Here is a 25,008-nt window from a genome sequence, read left to right as displayed (position 1 = left end):
CAAAAGCACGCAGCCTATTTGACAATTTAAGGAAACAACAAGAAGATAAATACAGCGAGCATACATTTAATGCTAGTAAAGGTTGGTTTTATCGATTCAAAAGCCAGTTTAACTTGCATAACATAGGAATAATGGGAGAAGCTGCTAGTTCTGATTTTGAAATGGCAGAAATTTTCAAGAAAAATCTGAAAGAGATGATAAAAGATGAAGGCTATTTGCTAGAGCAGATTTTTAATGTAGATAAAACTGGACTCTTCTGGAAAAGAATGTCAGAATGAACTTACATTCACAGAGTAGCTACATATGAGATTGGTTTTAAGGCATTTAAAGATAGGATTAAACTTCTTTTTGAAGGAAATGCTGCTTGTTTTAAATTAAAACCATTTCTTGTTTACCGTTCAAAAAACACCAGCACTTTGAAAAACATTGACAAGAATAAGCTGCCATTTTACCACAGGAGTAATTCTAAGGCTTGGATGACAATTGTTTTATTCTAAGACTGGTTCTTAAATTGTTTAATTCCAGCAGTAAGTGCCTACTGTCTTGAAAAAAAAAAACATTCCTTTTAAAATTCTATTGCTGCTTGACAATGCTCCAGGACATCCTCTTTGCATTGGCTATTTGAATGAAAATATGTCATGTATCTACCGCTCAGTACAACAGCTGTGATTCAACCTATGGATCAAGGTTCGATTGCTACATTCAAGACATATCTGAAAACTACATTTTCTCAAGCAATAACAGCAATGAACAACGATGCTATAACATTATGTGATTTTGGGGAAACTTACGATATTAACCAATGTATCCAAGAACATTGGAACTTCATGGAAGGAAGTACCAATTATATATTTGGTTTAATCCTTTATCCAAGTGTAAGCAAACAAAGTTTGTGCCTGAAGTATTTTCAGGACTGGGGCAACTCATGGTATAAGTTCGACCTTTATTGAGGTCTCATCAGTGGGAACCAGACCCAGAGGTGGTGATACTTCAGGAGCAAACTTTGTTTGCTTACACTTGGATACAGGATTAAACCAAATATATAAGTGGTAGCATAGCCAAGCGAAAAAAACTTCCAGCAAATTCATGGATGTATAGGAATAATGTATATGAGGAATTTGGAAGAAGTTACTACAGCAGGAGACACTCAAAGAGTACAATGAGTATAGTATGTTAATACAAATTGGTGAAGAAATCGTTGAAACTGCAAGAAAACTGATCTAGAAATCAATATTACCGATATAGAAGAATTAGCAGATCACAAAGAAGGTAATAATAAAATTAGTTTAATCCTTTATCCAAGTGTGAGCAAACAAAATTTGCGCCTGAAAGTATCTTCAGGACTGGGGTAAGGTGGTACAACACCAGGTCAACTCGTTGCAAAGGTGGAGAAAGATACCAACACTCCTATCTCAGTATCTCCTATAATGCAAAACACATCTCCTTGCGGATATGTCTAATGTTATGCATTAAGGGAAGGGCCACTACCCAGACTATTTTCGACCTTTATTGAGGTCTCTTCAGTGGGAGCCATGCCCAAGTGGAGATACCAGGCAGAAGCATTAGCAGGTCATCTCTACCTATAGGAATTGCCAAATGGTGTGCCACCTTTTTTTAATAAATTACTCTGGATTTAGAGAAAGATGTTGAAAGTTTATTTTTCATTTGGTTAGAGTATAATAAAATTAGTTTAATCCTTTATCCAAGTGTGAGGAAACAAAATTTGCGCCTGAAAGTATCTTCAGGACTGGGGTAAGGTGGTACATCTTTCTCTAAATCCAGAGTAATTTATTAAAAAAGGGTGGCACACCATTTGGCAATTCCTATAGGTAGAGATGACCTGCTAATGCTTCTGCCTGGTATCTCCACTTGGGCATGGCTCCCACTGAAGAGACCTCAATAAAGGTCGAAACTAGTCTGGGTAGTGGCCCTTCCCTTAATGCATAACATTAGACATATCTGCAAGGAGATGTGTTTTGCATTATAGGAGATACTGAGATAGGAGTGTTGGTAGCTTTTTTCACCTTTGCAACGAGTTGCCCTGGTGTTGTACCACTTTACCCCAGTCCTGAAGATACTTTCAGGCGCAAATTTTGTTTGCTCACACTTGGATAAAGGATTAAACTAATTTTATTATACTCTAACCAAGTGAAAAATAAACTTTCAACAAAGAAGGTGAACTGACTGATCAAGACTTGATTTTTCAAAACAAAAGAGTTGTAGAAGAAGAAAGGAATGATGAGGAAGATGAAGAAGAGAAATCGTTAAAAAATTTACTGTAAAAGGATTAGTTGAAGTATTTTTTAAACTAAATCAAGGACTTCAGCTACTCGAAAATATGGATCAAGACTGATCACTTCACTAAAGTTGAAAACAAATTCAAGAAGCAGTCAGATGTTATTGCAAAATATGTGAAGGAAAAAACCCAACAGACAACATTAACCAATTTTCTGATTAAAAAGGCTACTCCTGATTACGAGTTATAGTTACTCACCTGTTTAATTAAAGATACCATTAATAAGTTTTTTGTTTATGTTAACTAATATTTAAAGGAATTTCAAATTAAAGTAAGTGCACCATTTTTGATGTGTGTTTATGTATTTTTTTCCTTTCTTAATTTTGTATTTATGTATATGTGCTAATAAATAATTTATAAATGTTTATGTGCATTTATAGAATTTTTAACCATTTTAAGTTAAATAGAAACCTAATTTATGAAAATATTATAACAGAAATCAAACAAATCAAGAATTAAAAAGTCCCCGACTTATGTCAGAATCGACTTACAACAGATACGTTGGAACGGAACTCCATCGTAAATCGAGGACTACCTGTATAGATGGAAGTATAAGTATTTTGGACTTAAACATCACTTTTTATACAAGTTTCAATCATTTGAGTATCACATTTATATGATAACAGTGTTACACTGACTACTGTCAAATCTAAATTAAAATACAAACATACATTTTCTTCCTGCTGAAGTACATTATAATTTTTAATCTTGTTTTTTCATCAAATTCATATTGACCTCCTACCGGCCAAAGTGGATGAAACAGTGAGACCAAATTGCACTTCTTATCCATGTTGTGCAATAGGTGTTACAGAATTGTATCAAGATTTAGCTGGATGTCTATAGACATCAAGGTCAGTGGAGGATTAACAAAACCAAAGTCTACAAGAGTGAACTATTGGGATATATGCTCATGAAAAATTACCTTTAAAACTGTTTAAAGAAAAACATTGATATTTCACTATCAAAATTGGTCTGTTATCAGTCAGGACTCCAATACTGTCTTATGTTTCAGTTTTGTGAGGCACTTTTTTAAGTATCAAATGAGTCTTTTTCCTGCCATCAAACGCCTGCTTTGTTAACTTGTCTTCTCCCATTCTTTTTTAAGTGATCATATCATCCTTATATTAGCTTCGCTCACACATTCTTGAATGTCAAGAATTCTGAGTTCCTTCCTAATATTTTCAAATTTAATATAAAATTGAATATTTAAAATATTCAATTTTAAATATTTTCAATTCTACTATTGATGCCATCTGCCTACACTTCTGATTTTTTTTCCAGAACTCATATCTGTGATCCCTGGTCCTTGGTCAACTGTTTTATTTCTAACTCTGCTCTCAGATTCCTAAGTTAAAATGGGCTTGAACACTGTCCTATATACAGCTAGTTCAGTGTTTTGACTAATATCTCTCCATGTCATGTGCTTATTCTATGATCCATTTTTTATTTAATTTGTCATCTTCACTAAAAAAGTATGCATGAATAGCTGACACATTTTACCTGCTCTATAATTTTTCATTCAGGGATGCAGCTTCTGTTTTTGATATTCCTACCTATTTTCCTAATCTTGGTCTTTTTGTTGCTGACTTTAATACTAAATTTGTTACATAGTAATTATTCAATTTACTTAAGGAATTCTGCAGATTTCTACTGCATTTATTAAAAGGTATAACATGACTTATTTAAGAGTATATCTATCTACAAGCTATCTACAAGCTGAGATTAAAATAATTAAAGATACGAAGAAATTATATACTTGGTTTAATCCTTTATTCAAGTATAAGCAAACAAAGCTTGCACTTGAAGTATTTTCAGGACTGGGACAACTCATTTTAAAGGTGGTATACTTCACATCACTTGCCTTAGTATCTCCCATAACGCAAAGCACATCTCCTTGCAGACATGTATATTGCTATGTATTATGGGAAGGGTCACTACCCAAACTGGTTTCGACCTTTATTGAGGTCTCTTCAGTGGGAGCCAGACCCAGAGGCGATATACCAAGGTTGAAGTAATTTCTTAGTATCTTTAATTTATAGTATAACCAAGTGAAAAAACTTCCAACCTTTCTCTAATCCAGTAATGTAATAACAAGGTGTGACACCTTTTGGCAAACTGGTATAGGAAAATAAGACTTCTGCATTACTTCAACTTTAGTATCCCCTCTGGGTCTGGCTCCCACTGAAGAGACCTCAATAAAGGTCGAAACTGGTCTGGGTAGTGACCCTACCATAATGCATAGCAATATACATGTCTGTAAGAGATGTGCTTTGCATTATGGAATACTAAGGCAAGTGATGTGAAGCCATACCACCTTTACCAAGAGTAAAGGTGGTATGGCTTCCTGAAAATACTTCAGGGGCAAACTTTGTTTGCTTACACTTGGATAAAAGATTAAACTAAGTATATAATTTCTTGTATCTTTAATTTATAATATAATCAAGTGAAAAAACTTCCAACAAGTTGAGATTAACATCTCCAATATTGGTAATGCCACTTTTCTTCATAATGTGATCCCAAATATATGAATAACAGTGAAGATAGTGTATCCTACTCTTACACCTGATTTTACATGAAATCCTCTTCCTATACTTACTTCAATTCTAACTTCTAACTTAGAACTTAAACATAGACATAATGATGATATGATGCCCTGTTTACAACATATAATTGTAGCATTATGAAGATCATTTGTTTTTTCTTGACAATTTGAAATACTGCCTTTTTCAGCTCTATAAAATTTAAATACAGATCCTTGTTATATTCCTGTGATCTCTCAATTATTTATCTTAAAATTAAAATCTAATCTCACAACCTCTATTTGGTCTGAACCTAACTTTTCTCCGAGTTTCATTCACAATTTTCCTTGGCCTCTTCTCAGGTATACTTGCATAAATCTTACTGGAAGCACTCAGTACAGAAATTTCTCCAATTCTCATAGTTTTATTTCCTTTTTTTTTACAGATGAATGCTATCAGTGATCTACTCCAATTATCCAGGCTTGAATCCTCACCATACCTTCAAAACTATGCACTACTGTAAAACTATTATATTGCCATATGCTGTATTAGATAGTGATAACAGAGAGCACAATAACTTATGTATATGAGTGTTGGACTTCCCTTGCTAACAGCCAAAGGAAAGAAGTTGTGGAAATAGATTACTTCAGATGAAGTATGAAAGCCATTTGTATGGATCATCTAGAGAATATTTGAAGAGAGATGGAAACTGAAGAGCCTGTCACAGAGATAATGGAAGTACACACCATGAAATGATATGATTATGTCAGAGAATAAGAAAAGAATGATGGCTCTTCGGAATTATGAATTGGTCAAACAGGAGGAAAAGAGGAAGGCTAGAAGACTACAGGCTATGTGGAGAAGGATGACTATGAAAGGTATGGAGAAAAGAAGCTAACAGGATGAGGAATGGGAAATATCATTGAGAGGAATGAATTTGAGAACAGGCAGCTGCAGAAATGTTCACAAAAATACATATGTTGGCATTTCTGGTCAAATATCATGCAATCCAGATGACTGTCTACATTTCAGATTTTTAATGATTTTTCTACCCTAAGTATTAATATGTACATACTCATAATAGCATTCATCTTGAATATTTTCTGTCACTGTTCTTTCACTTCTTGTTTCATTTAATGAGTGTGTACATACTCATGATAACATTCTTCTTGAATATTTTCTATCACTGTTCTTTCACTTCTTGTTTCATTCAATTTTCAAAGTAATTATTCCAGATGTCTAGAATATTTTTATCTGCACTTTTCAAGTCACCTTTATCATGTCATGTCTGATTTCTTTTACAGGTCCTCTTCCATCTCTAATCTTTTTCAATAGCCTCCAGAACATTTTGCCAGAACTTTTTTTTTTTTTTTTGGCAAGCACCTTCTATTTCAAATCCTCTATATAGTCTTATATACTGAACCAGTATGAAGATATCTATCAGTAATAATACAGTCAATGTGACAGAGAGAAAGCTGACTCCCCAATGACACAGGGTAGAAGTTTGCCCAAAGGGTCGAAATTTACTCAGCTGGTCTTGATGTCAGACATAACTGAAGGCTCTAGAAATGTCAGGAGCAACAGCACACTTCTCCAAATCTTTCACAGCATATGTCGAATGGCGAGTGATATAGGCTAAAAGATCTGTCATGGATCTCAAGTGGTGGAATCTGTACTGATGGTTACTGACTAAATGCCGGGGCTCTAAACAGAGTAAAAACTGATGGTTGATGACCTTCATTATCTTAAGACTTAAGACTGAAGTGTCTGCACTGCTTCAAGGAGATTCTGATGCTTATATATTGTAGCACAGAAGCTATAGATTACTAGATTACAAAGTTTTGCCAATGTATGATAAAAAGATGAAGACTATATCTGATATCTATGCTGATGCATGCAGATTTCTCTGTGTATAACAATCTGTAAGCAACCATCTTTGGGTCAACACAGAAGTTTTATCACTGCCTTCTCATAGGACATGGATAGCTCTTTTTTTTTTTTTTTTTTTTAACAAACGGATATGAAACTTTTGTTTGTGGTAACAGAGCAAACTGAAATGAAGATATGAATCAGTATGGGTGGGCTTCATATAAACAATGATGTCTACATGTTACTGATTACTGTATATCTAGAAAGGAGTTTGTTGTCACACTATTTCAATCAACATCTCATTTTAAAGCAATATCTTCATTCCATACTTTAAACAGAAACACAAGATCTATATTCAACAACATGGGTCAGCTATGTGTTCTCTTTTATCTCTAATACATGCAGAATAAAATATTTGGAAAAAACTTGAAAACACAGGCTTATCATTATTATATTAATATCTCCATGGAGTCAAAATGCTCATTGCATGAGAATCACATAGACCATAATTTCATCAATACCCATCATACGTCTTCTTGAACTCATTCATTGTCATAGCACTCAGAAATACCTCTGGAAATCCATTCCAGTCACCACTCTCTAAGCAAAAAATCTAGTGTGCACAACCCTTACTAATCACACACTTATACAAGGGTGGTCTGAAAAGTTCTCGGCTTCAACCATAGATGGCAACACTACTGGAAAGATTTTTTTTTTTTTTTTATTAAGTTGGTACATCTGTCATAAGTATCCATGTGAAATTGCAAATCATTCTATCAAGTTTGTTTTATACAGCTGTCTGAAGCCAAAGTGTTGTCTGTATCCCTTGAAATGAATAAAATTGAGTATCATGTGGTTATAAAATTCTTTGTAAATGAAGATTTAATGCTAAAAGAAATTCATTTGAAGTTTCATAAAAATTTATGGGCACCCTTCTCCTTCGTTTTTAACAACTAAGAAATGGGCTGCCGAGTTTAAATGTGGCCGTACCAGCCTTGGAGTCCACATGAAGGATGTCCAGAAATCATTGATCAAAGTGCATGAAATTGCTGAGACTATAGGCATTTCAAAAGAACATGTAATATATTTTGTAGGAGATTATGTTGAAAAATAAAAATAATTTTGAAATTATAAATTCGATTTTTCATTGTTAGGCCACGAACTTTTCAGACCACCCTTGTATGACGTACAAGGATTTTTTAAAATTTCTCACACATTTTTTATATATTGAAAATTTCTTCTGTGTTAATTTTATTGAATCCCTTTATTAACTTAAGTTTTACATGTCTTCTCTTTTCTGCCTGTCAACTAAACTCTGATTCATATAATCTATTCTCATAGCGAGTGTTTCACAAACCTATCACCAGCTAGTTAACCTCTAGATCCTCTCCACCTGCAGCTTAGATGTTAGAGAGGAACATAGATGACCAAATCTGTGCACTGTAGTCAAGATGTCATTGCATTATAGCTTAACAATGACAACAACAACAACCTACCTGCTTGTTGTCAATGTTTACCAATGTCCAAGTAATCCTTTAAGCTATTTTGTCAACTTTTGCAATATGTGCTCTGAACTACAACTCTGTCCAACATCATTTCCAAAACACTTGCTTCATCATTTCCTGCAATACAGCACTATTAATGTAATACATCATCATCAATTTCCTGACATGTACCTTCAAGAGTTGTTCAGACTAATAACAGTACTTTACATTATTATTAATAACCTATCAACAATTCTGGGTACGCGACAACTGGGTGCCCATCATGTAAGTGACAGAAACTTACAAATTTTTGCATGTTTAGCAGGGATACAATTTGGTGGATTTTTTTTTTTAATATTAGTAACATGTAAATATGATTAAGACTTATGAGGTATGAGTTATAAGTTATGAACTATGAGTTATGAGTTATTTCCACATAATTGAAAAAAATTAAAAATAATCCAGACCTAACAACATAATCTGACCTAAGCTTACCTGCGTGAATTTGCCTGCGATGTTCTAATTTTCAATAAATTAAAAAATTGTATTTTTTCGAAGAACTGCTCATTCAAAAAACTTACTTTCAAAAAATTCATTTTCAAAGAACTATATCATATATCAAAATTTGTAGGATCATTTAAGAAAGAGATGGTTAAAAAGAGTGGTCCGAAAATGATTTATAAATGAAAAGGTATAATTGCACAATATTAAAATAAAGAAAAAATGTAGTTTTTTAATTCATTTATTAATATTATTTTGCAATTAACAAACATATTTACACATATTACATATATACATTTGAACAAAAAGGTATATGAAATTCAAAACAAAATTTTTATTTTAAATTTATCAATTCATATTATAGTTAAATGCAACACCACTTAAATATTCTATTATATTTTCCCTATTATAATTTATAACTTTTTTGTTCAAAATTCTTTGGTCAGCTTCATCGTAATGTCTACATTTGTGCTGATGTTGAAAACCTGCTACTACTTTTTCATAATCAACATCATATGTTTTTTAGAATTTCTGTGTAGTCCATTTATAAAAATCCATAAATTTAAGTGACTTGTACTGCTGCCAAAGCTCAATTGCAATTTTTGCTAACAGGCTTCCTCGAAATTATTTGTCCTATCACTTCGATTTATTGTTCTTTGTACACAGACCAAGCGTTTGAGGGAAAAATCGGTGGAGCCCTGGTTCTATTATTCCTTAGACAACCTATGTATGTATTTGTAAGCCACTCTAAAATGGTTCAAATTCACTGGATAAATGATTCTCAAATTCAGAAATAGCATAAATAATATCTTGTTCTGTGATCTTTTTGAATTTAAAGTGAATTGTACATCAGAATTGTATCTGGTTAAAAGTTTGCATGAAACTAAATGCTTACAAAGATTTTGTGCGAGATGAAAAAAGTGATCATTTATGTTAGCTTGTGAAAATACTATACGTAAAGCTCGATGAATGGCAATTTCATAATCAACATTTATATTTTTAGGATCAAGTAATGGCCACATTTCATGTATCATAAAATAATTTTGTGTATGTTTCAAGAGTCTTATTAGGTATTAAAAAATTTAAAACAGGACTTCCATCCCTTCTAGCCAAAATAACAAAATTTTGAGCAAAAAGAGGGGGAGAAAGTAAAAATGTGCATTCCACAAATAATTCATTCATACTTTGGCTCAACATTGCATAACTTTCATGACCAAAAATTAATATTGTCATTATGATATAAATGAAAATATTTATTAACTAGCTGACTCATTTTTTGCATGGGAAATTTCAATGTAACTTCCATACAATTTCGTAATTCTACACAATAAAAATAAACTTAATTATAAGCGAGATTTTTCAAATTTTATGCTTATACCATTCTTTTAACTTGTTTCTCAAAAAAGTATTTAAATTTACTGTGTAGTAAATCAATAGAATAGTATTGCATATTTGATCTGTTATTTTGTTACCCAGATATCTGCTGCCCACTTGACCATGTCCCACAACTTTCCTCCAAATTAGTCTACTATTTGTCAGCACTCTAATATTATCATATCTAACATATTGCTCTTCTAAGGCACTTCTGACTGAATCAATCCACCTAGATCTTGATTTCTCTCTGGTCTCTTACCTGCCATTTTAGCATCAAACACTACTTTGCTAACCTTTCCTTTCCCATTTTGTGTAAGTAGCTATACCACCTTAGATTAGCTCTGTTCAACACACAACTTAGATTAGCTCTGTTCTTAATTACTAATAATGTCAAGGTCCTTTCTAATATCTTCATTTTAAATTTGATACTACCATTGATGCTATCTGTTCACTTCCCTTATTTTTCTTAGAACTTGCATATCTGCAGTCTCTAGTCTTTGATCAAGTGCTTTATTTCTAACCCAACTCTGAGATCCATAACTTAAAACTGGTTTGAGCACTATCTTGTATACTGCTAGTTTCCTGTTTTGGCAAATTTCTCTCTTACCCCATATAAATTTATTCAGATGGCTCCCCACTATACCAGCTTTCCTAATTCTATAATAAATTTAGTTTAATCCTTTATCCAAGTGTGAGCAAACAAAGTTTGCACCTGAAAGTATCTTCAGGACTGGGGTAAGGTGGTACCAACACCGGGCAACTCGTTGCAAAGGTGGAGCAAGTTAATATCACTCCTATCTCAGTATCTCCCATAATGCAAAACACATCTCCTTGCAGATACGTATAATGTTATGCATTAAGGGAAGGGCCACTACCCAGACTAGTTTCGACCTTTATTGAGGTCTCTTCAGTGGGGGCCTGGCTCATACATATCCGCAAGGAGATGTGTTTTGCATTATGGGAGATACCGAGATAGGAGTGATGTTAGCTTGCTCCACCTTTGCAATGAGTTTCCCGGTGTTGTACCACCTTACCCCAGTCCTGAAGATACTTTCAGGTGCAAACTTTGTTTGCTCACACTTGGATAAAGGATTAAACTAAATGTATTATATTGTCTAACCAAGTGAAAAATAAACTTTCAACATCTTTGCTTATTCTGTTGTCTATTTCCATATTTAATTTTCCATCTAAGAACTGCAACTAAATAGCTGAAAGAGTTTACTTCTTCAACAGGTTCTCCATTGAGAATGCATGTTTTTTATTTTCTTCATAGTTTTACTCTTATTATTATTATTATTATTATTATTATTGACACCTCCAGGGAGTCCAAAGACTCATCGAGGGAGGGCACCTACTCTATAGCTCTCTGTCTCCACCACTCAATCCATCTACAGCCCACCACCACTACTAGTATTTTTCACAGACAATGACAAACATCCATGCCCATGGTGGGATTCGAACCTGCAGCCTTTTGGCTGGAGAGTGCTAACTACTTGGCCAACCAGGCTGGCCAATTTAGTCAGAGAATCTGGAGATATGCACTGGATGTGTTTAAAGAATATAGCATCATTTGCATAAAGCAAAGAGCTAAGTTTGATATCTTCAATTCTGATATAATTTTAATGCCACTTTCTTTCACAATGTGATCCTTATAGATGATGAATGGTAGTAAAGATAGTGTGCATCCTGGTCTTATGCCTAATTTTATATCAAATCATTGTCCTATACTTCCTTCAGTTCTAACAACTGACTTAAAACTCAAATATTCACTATGTATTGCTCTATAATAATCTGTTTACCCCATATAATTGTAGCCCGACCTCTTGTGGAAAAACTAAATTTAAAAAAAAAAATTAAATAGATTAAAAAATTACATTAAAAAACAGATAAGTATAAAAATAAATTAAAAATTACAATTAAATTAAAATAAATAAAAAATAAACACACAAAATATTTTTTAAAAATAAATAATTTAGAAACAGAACTACATCAAACATATTTAAAGTCCTCTTGTATTGAGATTTTCTTCCGGGCTTGTTCCAGTTGCTAATAAGGGTTGCAGATGGGGTCCTCCCTTACAGCAACCAGAACAAGCCCAGAAGAAAATCTCAACATGAGAGGACTTTAGCAATCTTTAATGTAGTTCTGTTTCTAATTTATTTAAATCTAAATACTTGATGTGTTTATTTTCCCTTCAATTCGTCCTTCAAATTCATTCCACAGATTAACAAACTGCAATCCTTTCTCCTCACACATTTCTGCTAACATATCATTCACAATCTTTGCTCTCCACCTCATTTCATCAGTTATACCTGGGCAACACACTAACCACGTTTCCTTTCACACTATTTTCTTTTATCCTTCTCAACAAACTTATTTATTATTACAAAAACAGTTTTTACTACTTCCCAAAACTTTTGAGAATGGCATGCAATCAGAAAGATTAAGATTTCAAATATGACATAAGGTGCTACAAGTTTCAAGAAACAGACCACTAAATTTAAATCTAATGGAGTGGAGAATCTTGGTTTGATTCCAATGAATTCTATCTAATGTCAATGGCATGGTAAGCAAAGGCTTTTCTAGTCCTGATATTCTTGGATTCTAATCTCAGAAGAATGGCCTGTCTGCCCAAAATAATGAAACTGACATTATCAAAGCACTTGAAAGATACCAGGCAAGTAGTGAGGTGGTATTTATCTTTACTGAATAGCAGAAAAGTAGACAGTTCTGAGTTGGTGTGAAAGTATTACATACATTATATTTGGAAAGAAACCATGCTATTTGTTCCACATGTTCCTTTGAACATAGATATAAAAAACTCCTTTTTACATTAGATTATAATCTGGTTGAGAGATAACACTTATCTCTCAACCAGATAAGTTTATTTATGGATTGTGGTTTCATTATATCCATTAGCAGTCAAGGCAATTTTTATTTTATTAATTCTTCCATGAGAAGAATTAATAAAATAAATTAATCAGAAGAGCAAATTGCATGACACCACCTTCAAACCAGCTCAGAAAATGCCTTGTTTTCTGCCATCCGTCAAAGATAAATTACTACCTCTCCTCTTGCCTGGTGTCTATCAAGTGTTGTTCATGTTGATATTGTTATTTTGTACAGATAGGTTGTTCTATCTGTTAGAATCCCAGTTAATCAAAACTACACTCAAATTCTTAGAATCTGAAAAGTCTGGCCTTGTTTACCAGGCCACTGACACTACAGAGAGTTCTTTGAAATCAAATCAAGCTTGTTCAATCTAGTAGCTGAAATGTAATCATCTGTTTCTTCAAGCTTGTGAAACTTTACAATATTATCAAAATTTTAGCAGCTCTAAATGCATGCCAGTCTCAAAGTGCTGGGAAGTAATCACAGTTAACCGTTCTTAATTTCTTTTTTGTAACCTTGTATTTGAATTACAAAACTACTCATTTTTTCTCTTTGAACTCTAATAGATGCATTCACTTGCTAACTCAGTTGTGATGCATGTTCTGAATGCTATCAACTGTCATCTCTCCCTTATAAACGTCTTTATTAAATAGGATGAAATATGCTGGAGCTAAAAATTTCATTCTCCTATACATGTGTTAGCCATTATAAAACTATGTGTACTACACATGTTCTTGTAAAACATAATTATTATGTCTTATTACTATATATAATCCAGAAACCCTGCTCCAGAGATCAAACATGGAACTTTTATAAGCCACTTCAAGCCTGCAATAAGTAATGCAGTGGTCCCACTTTGTATCATGAATTCATCTTGCACCAAAGGGGATTCACATAGCATTCATACTCACAGTAGGATTCAAATCAGCAGCCTGCAGGTTGGAGAGGGTATGCTATTCACTGGGCAAAACACACTGACATATATACATTCTTGTAGACAAGCTTATACGTTGGTTATGCATTATTAAAACACTTAAGGAATTGAACAACGTAGTTAAGGATATAAATTAAATTAAACTTTAATAAATATTTTCCGATATTTCGGCAACGTCACGTTGCCATCGTCTAAAGGAACTTACAAAAAAAGTTACGTGCACGTAGGCACTACAACACAGAAACTGGGAATGAAGAGATGAAGCTATTGTTCTCCTAACAGTCCTGATGGTGCCCTCTAGCGGGCTAAGTAGGCGTTCTTGGCCGTGGGGCTGAAGGTCTGCTGATGTAGGCCTCCCAAATTTGGGGCAGTCGCATACAAACAAATTTGTTGAGGTTTGGAGAATTTCTTAGGGCTGAGGATGATTCCATAAAGAGTCTTTCAAATTTGTATTTGCTACGGTGTATCACTGTAGCTTTCTTCCACCGTATTCTGTGGCGTGTATCCAGAGCATGGTCCGCAAGCCCAGAATGACTGTATTTGTGAAAACGGATGTAGTCCTTGTGTTCCGAAATTCTGATATTTGCTGTCCTGCCTGTTTGGCCAAAGTAAGACAGTTTACAACTGCAAGGGACCTGGTAAACACCAGGTAGGTCTAGGGGAAGTGGTTGGTCTTTAGTGGAGCGGATAAGGGATGCCAATTTTCTAAGGTTTGTAACAGGAGGTCAGATCATGTTTTTTTAAGATTTTGGTAATCTTTTCTGAGGTGCCTCGGATGTAGGGAATGGTGATGGATTTAGAGTAATCCTTGTTGTGGAGGGGATCTGTGGTTTGTAGGTTCTAATATTTTTTGGATTTTTTGGGGGGGGTAGCCATTGGCTGAGAATGTGTTGAGGATGTGATTTAGTTCAGTGTTTAGGGCCAAGTCGTTTGAACAGATTAGGAGGCTGTTGTTTTCCTCTTTTTCTAGAGTGAATTTGATTCTGGGGTGTTGGTTGTTTAAGTGTGTTAAGAAGGAAAGAAGTGTTTCATTGGTCGATTTTACATGACATCTCATGTACCGCTGCCGAAAAAGAATACTAGGCCGACAGATGAAAAAGTTCGAAAAATTAAAAAAGAACTCTAACGTCTTTTCAAAACCTGCTACCAACACGGTGATCAACCTTTCTTCAGTCACCCTGAAGCCTGAAGCACTCAACGCGCTGTCACGTGGACACAACTTCGCCATCGCTCCCAATAAAATACCTAGTGAGGATATTATGATCCAGATCGAACGCGGAATCCGCCACCTTCCACATCAAGTCGCCAACAGTGTAAGACTGGATGTAGCCTGTGTCCTTTCCAAAGCAAGACCACCAAAAACCAACTTATCCAACAAGGAATATAAAGCTCTACAGGAAATGAAGGATAATAAAGAATTAGTTATCACCAAAGCAGATAAGGGAAATGCAACTGTAGTACTTAACCAAAAGGACTACACAGGTAAGCTGAATGCTCTTCTATTAGATCGGGCAACTTACCTCCCTATTAATTACAATCCCACCAACTCTCAAATTAGAAAACTTCACAGGCTCCTTAAGAGAGTCACTTCTTGGCCTGTAGAAGTTACCAACAGATTAAAGCCGTTTAACTCTATACCCCCCGTATTTACGGACTCCCAAAAATACACAAAGAAAATGTGCCATTACGTCCCATAGTGGATGGCATCGATTCCCCCACATACAAATTAGCTAAACATTTGGCCAAAGAGCTCACACACTATACTGGCAACACACCATCTCACACAAAAAACAAAAAACTCAGCCCATTTCAAAGCCAGCATAGAAAACCTTACACTCCAACATACTGACATAATGGTCAGCTTGTTGTCTCCTCTTTATTTACAAATGTCCCACTCAAGGAAACTTTAGAGCTAATCCAAGCTAAATTTTCTCCCGATATCTCAGCCTTATTTCAATTCACAATGAACTCAGGCTATTTCGTTTGGCAGGGAAAATTCTACAAACAAATAGAGGGGACAGCCATGGGTTCACCACTCTCCCCACCCTTGGCCAATTTCTTTATGGAGACCTTTGAAGAAAAAGCCTTAGCCTCTGCCCCACAAAAACCAACCATATGGCTTCGCTACGTTGATGATGTATTCGCTATTTGGCTACATGGCTCTGAAACACTTCTATCCTTCTTAACACACTTAAACAACCAACACCCCAGAATCAAATTCACTCTAGAAAAAGAGGAAAACAACAGCCTCCCTTTCCTAGACACACTAGTCACCCGCCAGCCTAATGGAACCTTGGTTTTCTCAGTTTACAGAAAACCTACCCATACAGGCAGATACATTCACCAACAATCACCCACCCCCCACACCCTCACAACAATATGGAGTAGTGAAAACACTATACAACAGGGCTAAACTAATCTGTTCAAACGACTTGGCCCTAAACACTGAACTAAATCACATCCTCAACACATTCTCAGCCAATGGCTACCCCCCCAAAAAAAATCCAAAAAATATTAGAACCTACAAACCACAGATCTCCTCCTCCCCCCCTCCACAACAAGGATTACTCTAAATCCATCACCATTCCCTACATCCGAGGCACCTCGGAAAAGATTACCAAAATCTTAAAAAAACATGATCTGACCTCCTGTTACAAACCTTACAGAAAATTGGCATCCCTTATCCGCTCCACTAAAGACCAACCACTTCCCCTAGACCTACCTGGTGTTTACCAGGTCCCTTGCAGTTGTAAACTGTCTTACTTTGGCCAAACAGGCAGGACACCAAATATCAGAATTTCGGAACACAAGGACTACATCCGTTTTCACAAATATAGTCATTCTGGGCTTGCGGATCATGCTCTGGATACACGCCACAGAATACGGTGGAAGAAAGCTACAGTGATACACCGTAGCAAATACAAATTTGAAAGACTCTTTATGGAATAAGCCTCAGCCCTAAGAAATTCTCCAAACCTCAACAAATTTGGTTGTATGCGACTGCCCCAAATTTGGGAGGCCTACATCAGCAGACCTTCAGCCCAACGGCCAAGAACACCTACTTAGCCCGCTAGAGGGCACCATCAGGACTGTTAGGAGAACAATAGCTTCATCTCTTCATTCCCAGTTTCTGTGTTGTAGTGCCTACGTGCACGTAACTTTTTTGTAAGTTCCTTTAGAAGATGGCAACGTGACGTTGCCGAAATATCGGAAAATATTTATTCAAGTTTAATTTAATTTATATCCTTAACTACGTTGTTCAATTCCTTAAGTGTTTTAATAATGACAAATATACAATTTCATTTTATTGCTGCTGGGATAAATCCCAGAAGTTTTTTTTTCTTGTTGATATAATACATATTACTAATAATGCTGTGCTGCCGATACATAAAAAATGTTTGCATAAAGGTGGCTCTAAAATTGTGGTAGTTAATTACAGACCAATGTCATGATCTTGGGAATGGTGGTAAAAGTATTGGAAAAGGGAATCTGCAATTTTTGTATACAAATGCAAGAAATTCGAAATAAGAGGGAAGAATTTTTGGCATTAGTCAGTGCAATCTCACCAAAAGTTGTAGGTATTGGTGAAACTTGGCTGTCAGCAGAAGATGTGGTCACTGGAATTGAATGTGATGGGTACAGTATTTTCAGGGAGGATAGAGAAGATTGAATGGGGGGAGGAGTATTGTTGATGATAGATGATGAGTTGGAGCCAAAGAAAGTAGTATATCAAGATGATAGACATGTGAATGATAGTACATTTGAGGCAGTCTGGTGTGAAATAGTGACCACCGCAACCAAATATACAGTTGGTTGCTGCTATAGGCCAGGGGGTATAGGAGATGATATTGAATTCATGCATCAGCAAATTAGTGCAATGAGTGCAGGGTTAGTGATTATTATGGGGGATTTTAATTATGGTGATATCAATTGGAAGGAGGAAATATCACGTAGCAAAAAAGGAAATGGAATTCATACATCTTCTACGAGACAATTACTTGAAACAGCACATAACTGAAAGGACACATGGTGTGAGAGTGTTGGACCTGGTCATTAGTTCAGAGGATATATGCATAAGTAAGGTGTCCTCATTACCTCCAATTGGTGAGAGTGATCATGTGGTATTGACTTGGTTGCAAAATTTGTGGATTTCTCCCTTAAGAAGGGGTATATATGGAACTACAGGTTAGGTAATTAGAACAAGTTTCAGAGTGAGCTTGCAGCAGTCCCATGGCAGAACATATTGCAGGGGAAAGATGTTAGCAGTGCACGGGATAAAATCAGCGGGTATCTGAGGAAGGCATTATCAGATTGTGTCCCCATGGTCAGGAAGACTTAGATGGATGAGTAGTAGTATCAAGCTTGATCTGCAAAAAAGGAAAATGTTAAGGAGAAGAAAATGTCAAGAAGAAAGGTGATCAGTACACCAATGAGCAATACAAGGCTCAAGCTAGGAAGGTTACCAGCATAGTAAGAAAAGCTAAATCAGATTATGAGAAAACCTTGCCAAGGAGATCAAGGGTAATCCCAAAGAGTTCTTCCGCTGTGTGGCAAGTAAAAGGAAGAATGACTTCAGAAGGATAACCTTAGTGGGTGCTGATGGTATTGAAGTGACCAATTCAGATATAATAGTAGAGTTACTGAGTGATCACTTTTCAAAAGTCTATCACCCAAGTGAGAATATCTCTGTACCTGTAGCAAAGCAATAACTAATGTGAGAATTAAAGTTAATAAATCAGAGGTACTTAGTATAATGCGAAATTTAAACGCAAACACTGCTGTAGATTTAGATGGAATATCAGCTCGGGTGTTGCCTGAATGTGCAAAGGAATTGCCAACACCTCTTACTTGGTTATTTAACTTAAGTTTGAACTCCAGTATGGTCCCTAGGGAGTGAAAGGAAGGTAAAGTAGTTCCTTTGCATAAAGGTGGCTCTAAAACTGCAGTAGTTAATTACAGACCGATCACCATCTCGGGAGTGGTGGTAAAAGTATTGGAAAAGTTGGTTAAAGACAAAATTCAAGAATGAGTGGATCAGGATATGATACTCTATAGGGTCCAACATGGTTTTGTTAAAGGTTGATCCTGCCTTAGCAATTTATTGGCTTTTTATAATAGAATGACATCTGAGTTGGACAAAGGAAATGGCTATGCAGTGGTACTTCTGGATTTTGCTAAGGCTTTTGACAGGATACTCCATGGAATACTGTTGCGCAAATTGCAGCAGATGGGGATGGATACTAAACTGGTGATATGGATAGGAGAATGACTCATGGAGAGATACCAGAAAGTGCTGTATGGAGGAGTATAGTCTGGGATGAGGCAGGTGACCAATGGTGTGCCTCAGGGCTCTGTGCTTGGGCCATTGTTTTTTAATTTGTACATAAATGATATAGGAAATGGCTTAAAGGGAAATATTCAGTTGTTTGCTGATGATGAAAAGTTGGGTAGTTCAATAAAAAAGCAAGTTGCTGTTGAGAGTTTGCAGGATGATTTAAATAAGCTGGGAAAATAGGCAAAAGGAAATGAATATCAGTGTAATGTGTAAAGTTATGCATTTTGGGATTAAAAGATTACCAGCTGTGTACTACATTGATGGAATGGTACTCCAAGAGATTGATGAGGCTAGGGACTTATGGATGTTGGTAGACTGGGAGATGAAGTTCAGGGGACACTTTGCTAAGGTGTCCAATATTGCACATAGGATTACTTGGTTATTGATCAACACACTAACATCCAGAGATAAAGAAGTTATTATTCCCCTTTATAAAGCGTTGATACTTCACATATTTGGATTACTGTGCTCAGGTCTGATCACCTGGATTAGTTGGAGATGAGGAGGTTGTGGAGAGGGTTCAGAGGAGAGTGACTAAGTTGGTGAGTGATGTAAAAAATGCTCCCGACATTGATAGATTGAGAGCTTGTGGATTGCAGAGGTTGGGTGGTAGGCGGAGAAGAGGGGATATGATAGAAACATTTAAATTACTAAAATGTTTTATAAGATTGATGCAGGGGGAAATGTTTCAGCTGTGTGATAGTGATAGAAGAACAAGAGGTCATACCTGGAAATTAAAGAAAATTGTGGTTAACAAGGGTGTGAGAACGAGGTTTTTCGCCTGGAGGGTGGTGAATGAGTGGAATGCATTGCCTGACTCAGTTGTGAGTTCTTTATCTGTAAATGAATTCAAGAAAAGATATGATAGTAATTGTTTTGATAGTTTGGTTCTCCTGCAATGAGTCTACTGACACTATGGAGATAACTGTAATAATAATAATAAAAAGAAATAAATGCAAAGTGATAACTCACTATAAAACTATTTATCATTTATCCAACTACTTACTTGCAAAATACTGCCTATCACTAGAACCCACAGGAAAGAAAACAACCTACAGATGAAAACAGTCTTTCATTATGATTTATTCTAATCATATGATCAAGTATATCATGTATCACAATTGACTCTCAGAAAAACAACCATCATGACAAACTCATTCATAATAAGAAATTATTGTTATAATTTGTCATCATTATTAGTCCTTCTAGCACAACACAATATTAAACTCTAAAAAACTTTCTGCTGTAAAAAACAACTCCTATGGTCTTGACATTTAATTTCTATAGGCTTAACTGTCATTAGAGTGAGATCTTTAATTATTTCATTTAAAGATCAGTTAACTTTATTCACATTATTCCTTTATCTACTGATATAAACATATATACAGTTAATTGTGAAAATGAAATATATAGACCGTATATGTTGGTCTATAGGATGTCCGGCGTATAAGATGAGGCCTAAATTTTAGACTATTTTTAGGTTTTCAGCTTATGTAGGTTGTATAAGATGACCCACCAATTTCGTCTTTCTTGTATTAATGCAACATTAGGTATCGTTGTTATATTCGTTATTTTTATATTTATCATCGTCATCATATGTATCAAGGATTTAGGCCTAGCATGGCTTGTTCCGGACTTAGAAGAAGTCATCACTGAATCGTTTAAGAGGACGTCCTGGTTTTCTTTTTCCTAATGGCTTGTACTTTAAGAAAATTTATGCACATCTGTTTTTTTTTTTTTTTTTTTTGCCAACACCATAGCACAACATCACCAGAGTTAAAGATCGGTACTATCAACATAAGAAGCCTGAATGGCAAAGAAATGAAGCTATCTGAGGAATTAGATAAATACCAGATCGACATAATACGGGTGACTGAAACAAAAAAGACAAAAACTGGTGAGATTTTTCTGAGCAATAAATACAAAATGTTATATTCAGGCAATGGCAATCAAAGAAAAAAAGGAGTAGCCATAGCATTCAACACAAAATACGAGACTAATCTTCTTGAATGGCAGTCAGTCTTGAGTAGAGTTATGTGGGCAAATATGAGAATGGGAACTGGACTATGAGAGTTATTTGTGCCTATGGTCCCACAGAAGGTTCTACTAAGGTAGAAGTGGAGAAATTTTTTGATGCTTCAGAAAAGGCAACGGACACAATGAAAAAGGAAAACTTGGTCCTTGTTGGGGATCTAAATAGCAGTATAGGAAATGATTGTGAGACATGCAAAAATATTTTGAGAAAATTTGGAGAAAAGAGAAAGCTAGTAATAATGCCAAATATCTGTTGGATTTCTGCTCGGGACATGTACTGGTTATTACTAACACCATGTTCCAACATAAAAATGTGCACAAATTCACGTGGAGAGAAGAGGCAAGGAATAAGAAAAGTCTCGTTGACTATGTTATTGTTGATAGTGATGTTTTCTTCCTGGTGCAGAACAAGAGAGTGTACAGAGGATTTGAAATTGGAAGTGATCGCTATTTAGTCTTGACCAGGATAAAATTGAACTTCATATTGAAAAGAATAACATGTAAGAAAGTTTTAAAGCGAATAAAAGTTGAGCAGCTCTCAGATGTGAACTATAGACTAAAATACACAAAGATTATTGAAGAAAAAATGAAAGAGTTTCAGAACAGGAATCAAACCTTGGGGATTCAGTAGCAAACTCTGAAGAAAACATTGATTCTGCCAGAGAGGCATGTGGTGAAGTTGTCTGCAAGGATATAAAAATTAGAACTCCATGGTGGACACAGGAAGTTAAAGAGGCAGTGAAGGAAAAGAAAAAAGCATATCAAAAGTTCCTGGCAAATAATTCAGCATGTGCTCTTAGAGAATACAGAGACAAATGCAAGAATGCTAAACACTGTGTTAAATTAGCTAAACAAAAGCCATGGGTGGACTTTGGCAAGAATATAGAAAATAAATATCAAGAAGGTGGCAAATATTCTGGAGGTTGCTGAAGAAGCTTAGGAGTGGAGGAAAGAGTGCTGTAAAAGGAGTTAGAGATGATAAAGGTGACATGAAAATGGAAGAAAAAGATATCCTTGAAGTATGGAGTAATTACTTTGAAAAACTGCTACATGAAACAAGTAGTGATAACACAGTGGTAAAAAACACTGACCAAGCATGCAGTCAGGAATACATATCCATACTTGAAGTAGATAAAGCCATCAAAGGCTTAAAATGTGGAAAGGGAGCAGGAGTAGATGATATTTGACCAGAAATGCTGAAGTATGGTGGTATAAAAGTCTTACAGTTGCTGCACTGCATAGTTCAGAAAGCCTGGAAAGAGGGATGAATTCCCGATGATTGGAGTAAAGCTCTCATAGTACCCATATATAAAAAGGGAAATAAAACTGAATGTGAGAACTACAGAGGTATTTCTCTACTAAGTGTTCCTGGCAAGATCTATGCAAGTATACTTGAGAAACGGTTGAGAAGAATTGTGGAAGAAAAGCTGGGTGAAGAACAAGCTGGATTCAGGCCAAATAGAGGCTGTCACGATCAGATCTTCACTTTACGACAAATAGTCGAGAAAGCATGGGAATATAACAAAGATCTGTATTTAAGTTTTGTCGATTTGGAAAAGGAATATTACAAGGTGCGAAGAGAGAAGCTATTCAATATACTACAGTTATATGGTGTCGATGGGGCATTATATCAAGCAATACGTAGTCTTTATTTGAATTGTAAATCAGCAGTTAGAATTGAAGGAAGTACAGGAAGATGGTTTAATGTTAAATCTGGTGTGAGACAAGGATGTACATTTTCCCCTCTGTTATTCATTATCTATATGGATCACATTATGAAGGAAACGGGTGGTCCGATGCCTATAGGCTACCTACCAAGTTTGCAGTTAACAAGTTAAGTTTGATTTCCACCTGATAGGCACACTTGATCACCCTTTTTTAAGTGCCGAAATAGCTCATTTGGGAGAGCGTTAGACTGAAGATCTAAAGGTCCCTGGTTTGATCCCGGGTTTCAGGAGTAATATTTTTATTGAGGTAGAGGTAGGCAAGACAGGATATTTAGTGGGGTGTTGCTACAGACCCAGGAGCACAGAGGATGGGGACCAGGAGATGTTTAGACAGTTAAGTTTGGCAAGTGCAAGAAGAATGATTGTTATGGGAGATTTTAACTTCAGTAGTATAAATTGGAGAGAGGAAGATGCATGTAGCAATAGGGGAATGGAATTTCTAGAATTCTTGAGGGACAAATGTCTTAGGCAACATGTAACAGAGGGAACAAGAGGTTCAAAAGTTTTGGATTTGGTTATAGCATCAGAAGAGTTGATAATAACTGAGTTGATGTCTCTCCCACCAGTTGGAGAGAGTGACCATATGGTGTTGACTTGGAAAATGAATAGACATGCAGGAGTATCAAAGAGACAGGAACTTATGTGGAATTATAAGGCAGGTGATTATAATAGTCTTAGACGTCAACTTCGGGAAGTTTCATGGAGGCAGGAATTGGAAGGCCAGGATATCACTAGTGCATGGGAAATTGTGAAAGAATATTTGTTATCAGCAATGGTAAGTTGTATACCACAAGTGAAGAATAGGACGCAATTTGGAGTAAAGTGGATGACAAACAATATTAAACAGGAATTGCATGCGAAAAAGAGGCAATGGAAGAGATATAAGGAGACAGGTGAAGAGATGTATGAGGAATATAAGATACAGGCCAGAAGAGTGACTAGTGTGTTAAGGAAAGCGAAACTGGAATATGAGGAAATTGGTCCTAAGATCCAAATAAAATCCTAGGGAATTTTTTAGCTATGTGGCCAGTAGGAGGATAAATGACTGTGGAAGAATGATATTGTGGGATAAAAATGGGAATAGAGTGACTGATGCAGAGGACATAGTGGAATTGTTCAATGAACACTTTATTGGAGTATTTCATCCTAGAGTAGTCAGTTTTAATGCTAGAGGGATAGGACTGGTTCGAGGTCTGGAGGTACAGGAGGAGAGTGTGTTTCAGATACTGAGTACTCTGGATGTCAGTAAAGCTGTGGGACTGGATGGTATTTCACCATGAGTTTTGAGAGAATGTGCTAGGGAATTGACAGTGCCTTTAACGTGGCTTTTCAATGAAAGTCTGGCTTTGGCAAAGGTGCCCAGGGAATGGAAGGAAGGTAAGATAATGCCATTGCATAAGGGTGGTAACAGACTGGAAGTCTCTAATTATAGGCCAGTCTGTGTGTCATCAGTAGTTATTAAGATCTTGGAGAAAGTAGTGAGGGACCGTATACAGCATTGGGCAGATAAGGGTAATGTTATCTGTGAGAATCAACATGGATTTGTGAAAGGACGCTCTTGTTTTAGCAATATGCTAGCCTTTTATAATAAAGTTTCAAGAACATTAGATGAGGGAAAGGCAATACTGCAATTTTCTTAGACTTGGCGAAGGCATTTGACAGGGTGCCACATGATAAGCTGATATTTAAGTTGCAGCACATGGGTCTGGATGTCGGATTGGTCAACTGGATTCAGGATTGGCTGTCTGATAGGTATCAGAAAGTTGTGTATGGTGGAGCAGTTTCCAGGAGGCAGAGGGTTACAAGTGGGGTCCCACAGGGCTCAGTACTAGGACCTATATTGTTTAACCTTTATATCAATGACATAGCCAGTGGATTGCAGGGGGATATTCAGTTGTTTGCGGATGATGCGAAGCTGGGAAGGATTATTAGTAATAGTGCAGATGTGGTAGCCCTGCAAGAGGATTTAAATAAGCTAGATAGATGGGCAAATGAATGGGGGTGTCAGTTTAATGCAGCAAAATGTAAGGTCTTGAGGTTTGG

General features: G+C 35.9%; 1 protein-coding gene and 1 non-coding gene across 2 annotated transcripts in view; one reads left to right on the top strand and one right to left on the bottom strand.

The window, feature by feature from the left end:
- The window catches only part of LOC150102106 (protein lifeguard 4-like), a 127,071-nt gene that overhangs the window by 1,511 nt on the left and 100,552 nt on the right, over positions 1–25,008 (bottom strand). The window contains exon 7 of the mRNA XM_090400505.1: positions 20,211–20,256. Within this exon, the coding sequence (XP_090256631.1) occupies positions 20,211–20,256 (46 nt within the window). The remainder of the gene's footprint in view (positions 1–20,210; positions 20,257–25,008) is intronic.
- TRNAF-GAA (transfer RNA phenylalanine (anticodon GAA)) lies at positions 23,124–23,195 on the top strand. Its single transcript has one exon. It is a non-coding gene; the product is annotated as a tRNA-Phe (tRNA).

The sequence above is a fragment of the Typopeltis vanoorti genome, chromosome 11 (genome assembly GCF_054136105.1).
Source record: "Typopeltis vanoorti isolate ZY-2024b chromosome 11, IOZ_Tvanoo_1.0, whole genome shotgun sequence".
In the NCBI taxonomy this organism is placed as follows: Eukaryota; Metazoa; Arthropoda; class Arachnida; order Uropygi; family Thelyphonidae; genus Typopeltis; species Typopeltis vanoorti.
This window is presented reverse-complemented; position numbering and strand designations above follow the sequence as displayed.